At 40.1% G+C, this 14219-nt stretch overlaps 1 protein-coding gene across 2 annotated transcripts; it reads left to right on the forward strand.

Moving 5' to 3' along the window:
- The first annotated feature begins 1418 nt into the window (after window positions 1–1418).
- Window positions 1419–14087, forward strand: rassf2b (Ras association domain family member 2b). 2 transcript variants are annotated; one of them, XM_086206563.1, is made up of 10 exons: window positions 1419–1687; window positions 7510–7583; window positions 8107–8182; window positions 8354–8505; window positions 9945–10054; window positions 10637–10779; window positions 10942–11095; window positions 11194–11315; window positions 11399–11496; window positions 11622–14085. In XM_086206563.1, exons 2-10 carry the CDS (start codon window positions 7531–7533, stop codon window positions 11689–11691), a joined length of 978 nt encoding a protein of 325 aa, XP_086062689.1. In that variant the 5' UTR covers window positions 1419–1687; window positions 7510–7530; the 3' UTR covers window positions 11692–14085. The 2 variants fall into 2 exon arrangements, with proteins under 2 accessions (XP_086062689.1, XP_086062688.1); XM_086206562.1 differs by lacking the exon at window positions 1419–1687 and adding an exon at window positions 5050–5430 and having other exon boundaries at window positions 11622–14087.
- Window positions 14088–14219: the final 132 nt, after the last annotated feature.

The following is a 14219-nucleotide window of genomic DNA, read 5'->3' on the forward strand; positions in this document are numbered from 1 at the left end:
CATCCTGGAAGATAAATTGTGTAAACTAATCGTAGCATCAAAATGTTTTATTCTTTGTTCCTAATACTATTTAATAAGATGTTACAGAATGTATGCAGTCTTTTGTCTTCATTGGTTGCTCGATCTGTTTGCTCTCATTTCCCTCAGGTATCTCAAAAACCAAGATGTGCAGCATCTTTTCACCTCTTCTATCTTTGTAGCATCACTGTGTCAGTGTTGCACCAAAGTCTTTGACCTGTCAGATTGTGACACTAAAGAATGAACTATTGGTTGTCTTGTCGAAATATTTTTAATCACTTTATCTGATTTTTTTTTTTTGCACTCCTATGTTGAACAACAGGATAGTCTGAGCAAATTTATTCACGTCACTTCATCGTCTTCAGTGCTGTGTGTTTTATGGTCATCGTGAAATTTTCAGAATTCAGTTTTTAGAGTCATTCAGCTACAGTACATCACCTAAATTTTTATTTACTCTTCCAGTTTCTGTTTTTTTTTTATCTGTAAAAATACAGCAAGCAACAATGTTTACGCTTCAATACAGCATTTTTCCAACTGGAAGTCATCTTAACAGAAAAAAAATTACAAAAATAAAGTGCCCCAAACTAACATCAGTGACTAAATCCAATCATGTTGTTATAGTCATTTGTACTGTAATACATATTTTGTCAAATTATTTGCCTTTAATCAGAATTTCAAAGTGGATCATTCATTATCATTTCATTGATCATTTTCAACTTTTAATTTTATTCTTTTCCTTGCTGAAATGGGTGGCAATGATGAACTTCACTTGGTCAAACCAGTATTAAATTTCTCAGCAGAATTTACTGTTCATTGAAGGATACCAGAGGTGGATAGTAGTAGAAATACCTCTAATTTACTGGATAACTTAGTCTTAACCCATTTACAATGGAGGACCTGTACTTTCTACTTAAATACGGTTGTCTCAAACTAGAGCATCTAAGCGATCTCTAGACTGAATAACCTTTTTTTTTTTTAAATAGACCCAAAAAAAATCTCAGTTAAGTGTTAAGTTATATGTAAAAGTTTGAGTTAATTAGAAATGCTGAACCCCTTTAGCTAACACCGTGACACGTTCCCATTTTATTTTCATGTTTCTTCACGTTCGTTTTCCTCTAGAATGGCATTTTCTACGCCCAATTTAAAAGCTAATTATTCTGTGACTCTATTTTAGACCTCCAATTGAACAAGTGCTGTCGCACTGTGACAAGGAAACTTCCCGTCCACTGCAGCCGTTCGTCCGCCTCATGGAAACACCGAGCTTGGTCGTTGTGCGCTGCTTCCGCTATTGTTTGCGAGTTTTCATTCATCTCCGCACGCAGCGCGAACAAAGGGGCGTCAGTCCCGCTCTCTGATTGGCTGTCAGCCGAGGATGGTGCCTCGCGAGCTCCGCCACAACAGATGGGCAGCTCTCTCGCGCTCTCGCTGATCACGATAGATCTTAGATGCGCGCGCTCGCCTCACTCTCCGTGTCCCAACGGCTGGAGGAAAAAAAAAGAAAAGAAGCGAGGCGAACGGAGGAGCTGACCGGTTAACTGGCGGCTCAGACCCGACGAATGAAGGGGAGGAGGAGGAGGAGGAGGACAACAACCGGAGAACCTGAGCCCGAAGCCCGGAGAGGAACCCCCTAAACTCCGCAGGAGCCAGACAGCAGCGGCGGTGTAGCTAAGTAGGCTGCTCGTGATGTCTGTGGGTTGATGTGACTACAGGAGCGGGGGTGTAGTTTGATAGCCAGAATGATTGTTTGTTTGTTTGTTTGTTTTTTTTACAATACTGGGCGCAGAGAATATTTTAAGGCAAAATAACCATTACTATTCCGTTTGTAAAAGCGTCACTACCACATATCCACTCAAATCTCGCAAATGTTGTGGGGTTTTCTTCCCATACAATGATGCTAAGGGGGCTCTAAATCACTTTATGAGGGTGTCCAGTGTGAACCTTGATTAGAAATAGATGGAAATTCTTTATTTTATCATAGTTATATCCTGAAAAGGGATGTGCATAGCCTTGTATTAGTAAAACAGGTTACATAACAAGCAGTAGATAGTTAAGATTCCCCTCAGCACACCAAGGCTGGCTAGACCTATTGACTGCTCTAGGATAAACCATCTGCCAGAAACTAATATTTAGGGCTCTAATCCACCCTGAGTTTATTAGCTAGCTCACTTTAACCCAAACGATGCAGTCTAATACAACAGCTATGCATTAAATCCTACTGCTATGAAGGTTTAATTGTTTACTTCTTGTTGAAACAGTTACACGTTTAATTATTTGGGTTATTTAAAGTAGTTGTTCATAAGATGCAGTGTGTCCTCACTGTGGACAAGATATTAGAAACAAGGCATCACAATCTATAGCATCAGTGGTGACACCAGCATTAATTCAACACCTCTTAATCAAGCAGCCAACATTTTGAGATGAGAATTATTCAGAGAGCTGTAGCATGAGTTGCATGTACCTAATGGACTGGCCACAGAGATTCTAACTGATCTTTAAATGTGAAATGTGCAGCCACAGAGCAGTGAGAATAGTTTTTGCATGACTGAGAATTATAGGCTGGCATGGTTTATGTCTAAGAAGAAGCAGGAGAAACAAACTATTTTTGGCTCCGTGTTCCTGGGATCATTGCTGGAGCTCAGATGTTTTTTGGTGTTGCTATGACAATGATGACAATAGCGAGGCAGGGTTGTGGTAATGGGGAGGCGTGGAGAGTGAGGTTTAAAAGCGGACAGAAGGAGGTTTTGGAGCCATTTGTCACTAGGAAAGACGGGGGCAAGAGGACAGAAAACAAGCAGGCTTGTGTGTCAATGAGAAAGGGAAGTCAGGAAGTTTGGTCATGAGTTTTCACGCATTCACAGCAAAGCACAAATGAGAGCAAGCACGAATGGGAAAACCAGATGGGCAGCAGAGAGGAAAAACTTTCCTAATCAGAACAATAGGACTGTTGCTAACAAGTATCACTGTTGTAGTGTGTGATATGAAATAGCGAGTAGATGAGAGTGGCCGAGACAAGGGGGAGATGGAGGACTGTCTGACCGTGTAATGAGCCACAGGGGATTTCTCTGAGCCACTGAGAGCTACATTCGGACTGTTGTTCAGAGCAGCTTCCTGATCTGAAACAGAACTGGGTCAGCTGTGGGTCAGTACAACTCCAGTAATGTCATCCAGAGATTTTCCACAGAGACATAATCCTCCAGTTATAATGAACAGCCGACACATCAAAGTAGTCTGTAGGATTTAAGAGACAATGTTGTGAAGGTGCACCAAATGTTAAAGTTAGTGTTGCTCTTTCCTTATGAAAACCCAACCTTTTTAGGTTTTTGTTTGTGTTTTCCATCCATTGAAGGAAAACAGAGTAGTGCTAGGGAATATGGATGGAATGGGAATTTGGATAGTTAGAGCACTGGTATCTTTAACTCTGAGAATCCTCATTGATTGCTTGTTGGGAGCTTATCAATGCTGGCGTGTTTCTCTAACAGATGCTCCTGGTTAAAAAATGATGTCACCCCATGGAAAGGGAAAAACTGCAATGTCATTTTTTTGGTTCAAATGTAAAAGGCAGACACTCATACCTTTAGTCCACAGTGTTTCTACATATGGTTTAGACTCAGACATAGTAAAATAGTGTAAACCTTGGCTGAAAACCTATTTTTCTACACAGATATTTAATCAGGAATCAATAAGAAATTTGGCAAATAATTGGAACAGTGAGCACAATTGATACTGACACTGATATCTTTTCAAACTAATAGAATCGTATCTATTCACTAGTGGAGCCAAATGTATTAACTATGAATTACACTTTTCCAGTTATTGTATTTACAGTTTGCATGGTAAAAGGCAAAATTTTAGTTCGCCACTGAGCACATTGAACATTTCCCCTGAATGTTCATGGCAGACGCCTTTCATCCCATGACTCTGCAGCAGCAAAATTTGTAGCGTTTGACTGTTACTGTAGCAGTGTGATTAGTGCCGTAGATGTTGTTATGAGAGGAAGAATTGTTTCTTATTTGACTTCAGTCAGCAACAATTATGGTTATGAACAAAGCTGCAATATGAGTCTTAAAGCACAATAAAGTTGTTGGTTTAGCAGAAATGCAACAAAGTACATTCAAAGCAAATAAACTTACCAAAAAAGTAATGAATATGATAAATAACACTCTAAATTATACTTGAACTTAAACTTACAGTTTAGTGTGATATATTCATCTGTTTTTTGTTTTGTTTTTTACTTTCCTGTAATGAGATTGGCCCCAGAATTCCAGCATTGGTTCAGCTGTAATATTTTAGTCTTGTTTGAATGATTTTTCTTTCATCATATCATATCACTCAAGCTGTGACATTATGTATAGTGGTACTGTATTCACTATTTGAAAAATTCTTATCATAGGGAAAATCTGTAACAACAAGAGGGACCAATATCCTGCAGATAAGAGAAAGCTGATGTGCTTTAGTGGAGAAATATTCATCACTAATAGAAATATATCCTTATCACACCTAAATGTTTATTTCTCTGCAACCAGTTTAAGTTTCTAGTTTCATTCCTGTTGTGTTTGTTAGTGTGTGAAGGTTAAATGTCCAGTTTGATCTTTATTTCAGGAGCCTGCGGTAACATCGGAATCAATTTTGCTATCAGATGGCAATTTAGTTGACTTGAAGTTCACATCTGTCTTGTGATTAGCCAAACAAATGTAACACTGTCTCAGTTTAACAGCATCTGTTTCATTCCACTTGCATCACATATAAATAAGACTACAAGCATGGCTGCCCTTGGCTAAGACAGCTGTATTAAAGACTAATGATCTCCATTGTGTGTAGGTCAATGGTCCTGTTAAAGCTTGACTGGGCCTGATATAAGTGCTGAAATATTGATAGACCTTGGCAGGGGCCTGTGCTGATTAGTGTTAAATATTTAATTCATCCACAATCAGTCAACACATTTGTTTCAGAGATTGACAGGGTATTTATCAGCACTGTTTTGGTGTTTTGTAACTCACTCAGTTTGCCAGCTTTTGAGTACATTATAATCTGTTCGGGTGTTATTGTTTCTGCTCGTGCGTGTAGTGAGTGTAAAACTATCACGGTGCGGGTGATGATTTATCTGTGCTGTTTGAATTGAGGAAATTTTGGGCTGTGTAAAGGCTACTGTCAGTTTCCTGTGTGACTGACTGAGTAAAGGAGGAAGTCATATAGCGGAAGGGGAGCATTTCCTTTAAACACCCCCCCCCCCCTTCCCTGTCTGTTTGCTATTTGCTGTAAAAGAAAAGACTTGCAACAATCTCTTGGATGATAAAGCTGCTCACACCTGTGGATAACTACGGAGTTTACCTGTCTGTGGCTTCATGTGTGCACGTGTGGTGACTGAACAAGGTCTTACAACCCTGTAACAGATATTTATACCAGATTTAAATGGTAGGCGTGTCTACTTGACTTTCAGTATTGCTCCATAAATGTGTCTGTTATAAAGATACTGAATGTGTTATATAGGTGAGTTTTGTTGAACGTGAAGTCATGGTTTCACCCTCAAAAACAAGGTTTGAAAGGGTAATTCCTGCCCAACAGCTTCAAATTGTTTGTGATTTTTCACTTTATATATCTTTGTCTTGGAATTTGGCAAGAAATAATCGGCATGGCTGTTGCCTGGGCTCATGAGGCTGAATAAAAAATGAGGGAATATATATTATCACTATGGTCTTAAAATCAGTGATGAATGGGCTTTTGAATGAGTTGCATGACACATTTAAATAAACTAAAAGCCTGTATTCGTTTGTCAGAGTCATCTGCACATAAACTGCATTCCTAAGCAACAAAAATGTAACCATGAACCTAGATACCAACATGATTTCCACTGTGAATGATGACTCAACCCAAACGTGTCTTCCTTGGAGAACTATTGTCATTCAGTGCTAAATGTGTCATGCTGGCTGCGCGGTGAAGTTGCATAGCACGTCTTTGAGGTAAATGCTAACATCAGAATGTTAACACTCTCAGGGACAGTGTGCGAACCTGCTGACGTTGATGTTTAGCAGGGTCAGCTTGTTAGTTACCGCTGAAATAACCATTTCGTTTGGAGGTATCTAGTCATAAAGTACTGTTTTGTTCAGCTTTTTGTGTGTCGTCTATCTATTTAGTAGTTTTTCTGTGAAAATGTTGAACTTCTGCTAATGTTGGTTTGAAAGGAGAAGTGACAGGACTTTGGAGGATTGATCCACCACAACTGTTGCTGTGCTATATCGTATTGTCCAAGATATACCGTTTCAAATCCTCCCTGTGATAAGAGTTTTTCTTACTGTTTCACATCACTACAGGTATATTTGCACTGTTAATTATTTGCAATATTAGAAAAAAAGTATTTTTATATTTCCCTTGGTTTGTCCTGGGGTTAGATTATGAATCCTGCATGGGCGTTTGTATTTTTACTTGAATTTTTATTGGTGAATCAAAATTGTAATTGTCATTTAGAATTCTAATGCTTTGGACTGTAAACTGATGTCAATTTTGGTTGAAAGGATGTGGTCTATATTATATTAATAATCTTGTACTCCATTTATACTGTCACTTTTCAAAGAGATATCCTGATATCACACACTTCTTGAAATATTTCAAGTGTTAAAAAGACCAAAATTGCTGTCCATAGGGCCATCATGCTGCTAACATCTTAAAATGTCTTATTCTTGGATAAATCCTTAAAATCACATTCCATCACAGTTTCATCTGCTGTGCTTATGTCTGCCTACCAAAAGACATCTTAATAACGGTTTAGCAGCAGCAAATATGCGTGTGAAAGCAGTGATTCACAGAGGAAAAGATTCATTTTGATTGTAAAAAGTCCAAACTCATAATTCAGGATTTTGAGAGATGAATCCTCTTGGATGAGTAGCATCGTGTCTTTCATTTTTCAACAATTTTTCTGCTCAGTAGTAGTGACTGCATGTTTGTATGATAAAAGATAAATATAGTATAAGTGAGGGGAAAACTGTTGAAGAAGCTGAACTACATGTGTTTCAGCAGGTGGCCCGTGCATCCGGCACCTGTCCTTGTCCTTCCTGGAGCTTCTGTGCTGCGTCCCTTATAGAGGCACAAAGAAACACACACAAATACAAGACAGAAGGGAAACTCTGCGGGTGGATGGCAGAGTGCCATTTAAAACAGCTGCATGTGCGTTAATATGTAAAAGAGCGAAAGAAGACTGATAGGAAAGAAAGACTAGAGGCAAGAGGACTGCAGCTGCCTTGTGACATAGCACAAAATCTTTTGATTTACTGCAGAAATGTGGTTGTGACTCAACTGTTTATTAGCCTTTAGAAGAAAAATTGTCAAACAGATATGATATGTTACTGAGCTTTACCTTGTCTTCTTTCAAATACTTTCCTCTTCTGATGGTGTCTGTGCTGGCTGCTGGTCATGAGGAGTCATGAGATGAAACCTCTCTCTCTCTCGCTCTCTCTCTCTCTCCCTCTGTCCCCCCTCTGTTTTGTCTTTCTCTCTCAGCCCCTCTCATGCTTGCTGAGAATGGATGATACACAAAACGGTGTTCAGATTGGAGAGAACAGGTTCATCAGCAAGTAAGAATGAACTTCTGCTGTCTCACATTTATTTTATATACTCTTAATTCATATAGATGATTTAGCTAATGATTTTTTTTAACTCAAATCAAACAGCCTGGCCTGGGGAAAAAAAGTCATATTAAACCCATTAATATGACTTTAAAGCCCCACACTGGTGGGTTTACAGGCCGCAGACCTATTAACTACTCTTGTGTGCAGATATATCATTACAAATTTATACTTCAGCACACAAAGATCCATCTCAGAAAGCTTTCAGTCAGAGTCTCATTTTTTTCCCTTGGTGACAATGTTGCAGTTGTTTTCAAAATGAAGAATCAGCTGCCAGTTGCTTTCATAACAGCAGTCATGTCACATTTGTATTGTTATCACTTGGTTATGCAGTATTTGAGAACTGGGTGATTTCATATTTTTAGAAAGTGTACAGTTAAAACTGCACACGATGTGTATATAATGGGTTAAAGAAAATCTCCAGTATTTTCCTGATATTTCCACCTCACTAACTGCACATCTCTGTCTCCAGGACAACCATCCTCTCTCATCTTAAGACTTACAACCTCTACTATGAAGGACAGAATCTACAGCTCAGGCACAGAGAGGTTGGTTTATACAGCAGTGGGTGGGTGTTTTTGTGTTTGCTGGTATTTTTTCTTGCTCTCATGCAGTTAAACTCACAGAATCTGTCGACGCTGCAGCCAAACAGATAATAACCATCCACTGTTTGTATTTAATGTGTGTGTGCATTGATCAGAGCTGCTCTCTCCTGACAGGAAGAGGGGGAGCTGATCGTTGAAGGCCTACTGAATATCTTTTGGGGTCTGCGCCGACCAATCAGGCTTCAGATGCAGGATGACCATGAGCGGATTCGACCGCCCCCCTCTTCTACATCCTGGCACTCGGGTTGCAATCTGGACAGTCAAGGGTAAGAGGTCCAGACAGATCCAATTACACCTCACTGACCGGAACTGGTGATATACTGTAGGTCAGTGGGGGCAAATATAGATTATCAGTCTAGTTTGCCTGCAGAGAAAAAAACTCAAGGATGTAACTGTTGTCAATCTACTGTATTTCTTATTCACTTATTTATGTGTGTTGACATTTTTCATGTTGCTCTTCATTTTCATGGAAGATATACACACTCGGGCTGCACGGTGGTGCAGTGGTTAGCACTGTGGCCTCACAGCAAGATGGTTCCGGGTTCAAGTCCCGGCTCGGGCGCGGGATCTTTCTGTGTGGAGTTTGCATGTTCTCTCCGTGCCTGCGTGGGTTCTCTCTGGTACTCCGGCTTCTTCCCACTGTCCAAAGACATGCAATTTGGAGACTAGGCTGATTGGATTCTCTAAATTGACCGTAGGTATGAATGTGAGTGTGAATGGTTGTTCGTCTCTGTATGTTGGCCCTGCGATGGACTGGCGACCTGTCCAGGGTGAACCCCACCTCTCGCCCGTAGATGCTGGGATAGGCTCCAGCCCCCCCGCAACCCTTACTAGTAAGGACTAAGCGGAAGATGATGATGGATGGATGGATTTACACACTCCACTGGTGGCCATTTGACTACAGTCCGCAGACAAATCTGAACATTTAAGCCCAAAACTCTTCCTCTAGATTTGCCCCAAGCTTCCACGGATCAATCCACCAGTTGACTGGAAGCCCCATTTTCAGCTTTGTAATTTGATTCATCAGATAAAACTATTCTTGTTCCACAGTGAGGAGGTCCTGCAGGCATGACACTATCATCCATGGTTTCTATTTAATGCTTGTTGAAAACTGACATAACCACAGCCCCAAGTGTTGTCTTTATTCAGTCGAGAGACAGTTTTTACCTGTAATAAGATGCTACACCAGGGTGGCATGGTGGTGCAGTGTTAGCGCTGTCGCCTAACAGCAAGAAGGTTCCGGGTTTGAGTACCGGCTCGGGCACTGTATCTTTCTGTGTGGAGTCTCCATGTTCTCCCTGTTCCTGTGTGGGTTCTCTCTGGTACTCCAGCTTCCTCCCACAGTCCAAAGACATCAAGAGGGGACGAGGCTGATTGATACTCTAAATTGACCATAGGTGTGACTGTGGGTGTGAATGGTTGTCTGTCTCTGTGTTGGCCCTGCCATGGACTGGCAACCCGTCCAGGGTGAACCCCTCCTCTTGCCCAAAGGCAGCTGTGATAGGCTCCAGCCCCCCGCGACCCTTAACAGGCTAAGCAGAAGAAAACGGATGGATGGAAGATGCTATATTGCTATATTGCTATACCAATACTCTCAAATACACTGTCACATTATGAGCTTGTATATATCTCACTGCACACCTTATCATTTTGGCAATTTGCCAATTTCTCTTACTCCTTTTTCCTTTCATGTTTGGTTTCAAAGTTCCCCAAACAGCACAGATGGTCAACAGACTCCACAGCAGACTCCACCCACAGTGGAAGTGACGCCACCTGTACCAGAAGGCAACGGTGTGATGGAGGAGCAAGCAGAAGGTGAGTGGGTTTATGGACAGTATGAATATGGGAACATGTATAATTCTCCCACAGGAGCAACATCAGAATGGTACATACATGCGACTGAATTCCAGATGTTTTACTTGCGCTGTGACATCAGTCGACACAAAGTCGACCGTTGCTGTACATAAACTGATCAGTTTAGCTTTTAATGAAGACTGTGAACTAAATCTCTGATTAAATCCCAGCTACTTTTCAACTTCACCTGAGTAAGGAATTAACTTTTTGTTTTTTCTGTCCAAAGTTTTTAAGAGTTCTTTATTGATTAGATGTGTTTACTGTGTTATTGTATTATTCTCTCAGCTGAAGGTTTACATGTGACAAAGGTGATATTGAATAATATAGGAAAAAAAAATCATCCCATATTTGTAGTTTCCTTTTTTATGTGAACATTTAATAGCATTTTCTTTATGGAATGTATGATTCTGATGTTATTTAATTGCCAAGATATCAACAAAAAAAAATCTTTGGCAGTATTGCATTAGGAGTTTTTCATAATAGTTGTATTATATTTAAGACACTGGAATATAACTGATAAATATGAGCTTGTTGATTGGACAGAGGACAACGAGAGCTCAGCTCAGCTCCTCAGGACCAAAAGTGACGCTGGAGTTTTAAGAAGAGGCCAGCGGCGATCACCAAGTGATCAGAGGAAGATACGACGCCATCGCTTCTCCATCAATGGACACTTCTACAACCATAAGGTGCTTCACCTCTTGAGTGTCCTTAAGAGGATCACTTGAAAGTACAACAAAAACCCTGTGAATAATGCACACTGCTTCTTAAACTGACTTGTTCTGTTCATCAATTTTGTCAAATGTCACATGAAAAAATAAAGTCATGCCTTAATGTTTTTAATCTTTCAGACAGCTGTTTTTACTCCTGCTTACGGCTCAGTAACTAACGTCCGCATCAACAGCTGCATGACAACGCCTCAGGTGCTGCGAGTACTTCTCAACAAGTTTAAAATTGAAAACAGCCCAGATGATTTTGCGCTGTATCTCGTCCATGCTAGCGGAGGTGAGTGTGTAGTAACAGCAGGCTTTCCCTATGTGAATTGCACATTATTTGAATGTAAATTTGCTCTGTTAAAAGTGCATTTGTTTTTCATTTTCCAGAACGTGTGAAACTGAAGCGGAGTGACTTCCCTCTGGTGCTGAGAATAATTCAGGGTCCATGTGAGCAGGTCTGCAAACTTTTCCTCATGGAGGAGGATCTGGGCGAAGAAGTCACATACGATGTAATTCAGCTCACTTATTAAACATATCTGCCATACCGTCTCTTTTTCTCCACAGTCATAATGTTCCTCCTCCATTCCACTAGGTGGCGCAGTATATCAAGTTTGAGATGCCTGTCCTGCAGAGTTTCATCACCAAGCTAAAAGAGGAGGAGGACAGAGAGGTGCAGAAGCTCAGGAGAAGGTAGAATACTCTTTTTGAGCACAGCTTAAAGTTGTTGTAAAAAGCCTGTGTAAGCGCTCAAATAGCTGTTGATACGGAGCGTCTCTGCTGTATGTGATTTCTCTCCCTCTCCCCGGTCCCTGCAGATATAACTACCTGCGGTGTATAATTGAGAAGCAGCTCGGCTGTCTCCCAGAGGGGGCGACGTGTATGTGATCCGTTTTCAGAGAGGATCTCCAGCACCCCATCCCCCACACAACTCAGAGCAAGTGACCAGAGATCAGGTGACAGGGGACCCATGTTTGTGTTTCAGTTTCTGTATTAGATCTTGTCTAAAATCTTTCAAACTATCAACATTTATTTTAAATTTTTATTGTGTGCATGCTGAGACGGAGCATCTCAGCAGGGAAGTTTAAATGTTGGCTCATACGGAGTCTTGATTCAAACCTAATGTCCCCATGTCTTACTTCACCACATATAGTACATTAAAAACACTTTCCTCTTCTGACTAAACATCATGTTCGCAGTACTTTACAGGATGAGCCAACAATGTGACACCCTATTACTCCTTAATCAAGTAACAGCACAAATGTTTGTTCTAGTAAAGTGCCTATGAAAAACTTTCTCCAAGCACAAAGAAACAAACTTTCTCTGTACAAAAGTTATAGACCATGAGCAAAAAGATGGTTGTCACAAAGGCTGACACCTTCAATTCCCACAATGCACTGGGTGCCTTTATGTTCCCTGCCAGTTTAGAATGTACTAAATCTTATAATTGGAGGAACTGACTTGACCTGGTCTGTCTTGTCGCAGCAGCAGAGATTGTTGAAAGCTGCATGACCAGACCACCTGTTTATGTCACTGCCATCAGTTTGTTTGCAGCCTTATATTGACGAATGGTCATCAGCTGTTTCCCTGCAGGCATTCTAACTGAACATGAAAGATGATTCACGGCCCAAGTGACAGGAACAGCTAAAAATGCAAGAAATACACTTACTACTTTTCTGGTCAAGAGCTGAATGAAAAAACTGATGACACTTGCAGGTCTGAATAGTAAACACGAAGCAACAGTCAGCAACTAGCTAAGCTACCCAGCGACTGTAACATAGGCCAGCGTTAGCCGCAAATTCTACTGATGTCAAAGAAAATGTTTTCATCTAGCATTTCAAAAATGTTACAAGGGTTTGAAATCATGTTCCATTGAGATTAAACTTTACTTTGAAAAACTGTTTTAATGCCAACATTATGCATTGGGGTTACACTGTTGAAAATTTGATCAATAATCTGTTGCCTCAACCAACATTTTGAGAATGTTTTTAGAGAATGTTAACCTACCTTTAGAACGTTCTGAGAAAAAAGTTAGGAACTTCCTGAAGTTCCCAGAAAACCGATGGAGGCTCAAATAAGTGGACTTTGTTTGTGCTAAGCTAAGCTAACTTGCTACTGGTGTTAAAAACTTGTCAGTCCCAAAATACTGAAGTATCCCTCTTAAGAAATAAATCCCCCCCCCCCTCCCAAACATAAGTCAACATTCATAGTCTTGTGAATTCATGTAGTTTTCTTACCTGGAGCATTTTTTTGCCAGGAGGCTAAAGTATCATGTCAAGATATTCAAAGCACAACCAACTTGTATTTCCCCATTGTCTCCTGCACAGTGACTCCTGAGTAATGATGCACATTGGAGTTATTATAGAAACATGTAAGAATATTCATGTGTTTTTGTTTGTTTGTTGTTGTTGTTTGTTTGTTTGTTTTTAATTCAACAAAGACCGGTGCGAAAAAGCACAACAGAAATCCTACGAGACTGTGAATTATGCTGGTGACTTTGATGGAAGAATGTTGTAAATGTGTGAATAACCATTTGAAATCTGCACAGTTTGCCTCCACATGTACAGAGCTTGTGTACATACACTACTGGTCAAACGTTATGCAACACTTTTTCAATTTCAAAATATTTTTTAATTCGTCATTTCCTTTCCAAGGTTGACTCTGCGGCCCAGATGTCCCTCTTGTTTTTTCCTGGCATCTTTCTTCCTGCCTAATCTCCAGTAGTACAGTTCTAGAACCTTCTTCTGTTGGAAGTAATAATTCTCCTCACTGATATCTTGACCGTCTTTACAGCTTTTCTTCAGGAAAAACTTTCCATCTTTAGTTAGAGGTCCTTGTGTCACCGTTATGGAAACAATTTACAGCTGCTTGCAATGAAATCATAACTGAAATTCACATTATTCTTTCACAGTTTCACTCAATTTTAGATTTCTGTTCATTTTTTATTTCATTCAGCTTATTGACTTCAGCTCCTTACATTTCAATTAAAGTGTAGTTTTATTATTTGTTTTTGTTTTTAATTAAACCTTTGACTGGTATTGTATGTCTGATATTGCCTGTGTGTTTACAGCTGTGAATAATTTTCATTGTCTGAAAAAGTGGTTGAGTGAGTGTGTGATCGTGATTCTGAGAGTGTGCATGTTCTATTTTTCAGTGACTCTTCAGATTTGCCTGCTTTTGTATGATTTCATAAACAAAATAATGAATGATCCGTAGTGTCTGAGGTGTTAAGAACTCGTGCTACTACTCAGATAATGTAGGGTTTTGGGTTTTTTTTTCATACAATGATTATTTAATAAAGAAAAGCAAACTTGTGAAAATAAGAGAGCCTGTCTGGTTATACAACGATGTTTAAGTCTGGATAACATGGTTGCATCATTCGAGCTGTGGAAGCCTCAGGAAAGTCCTTAATTGTT

The sequence above is a fragment of the Aulostomus chinensis genome, chromosome 6 (assembly GCF_037954235.1).
Source record: "Aulostomus chinensis isolate RoL2024-O1b breed Wild chromosome 6, RoL_Achi_v1.0, whole genome shotgun sequence".
Classification (NCBI taxonomy): Eukaryota; Metazoa; Chordata; class Actinopteri; order Syngnathiformes; family Aulostomidae; genus Aulostomus; species Aulostomus chinensis.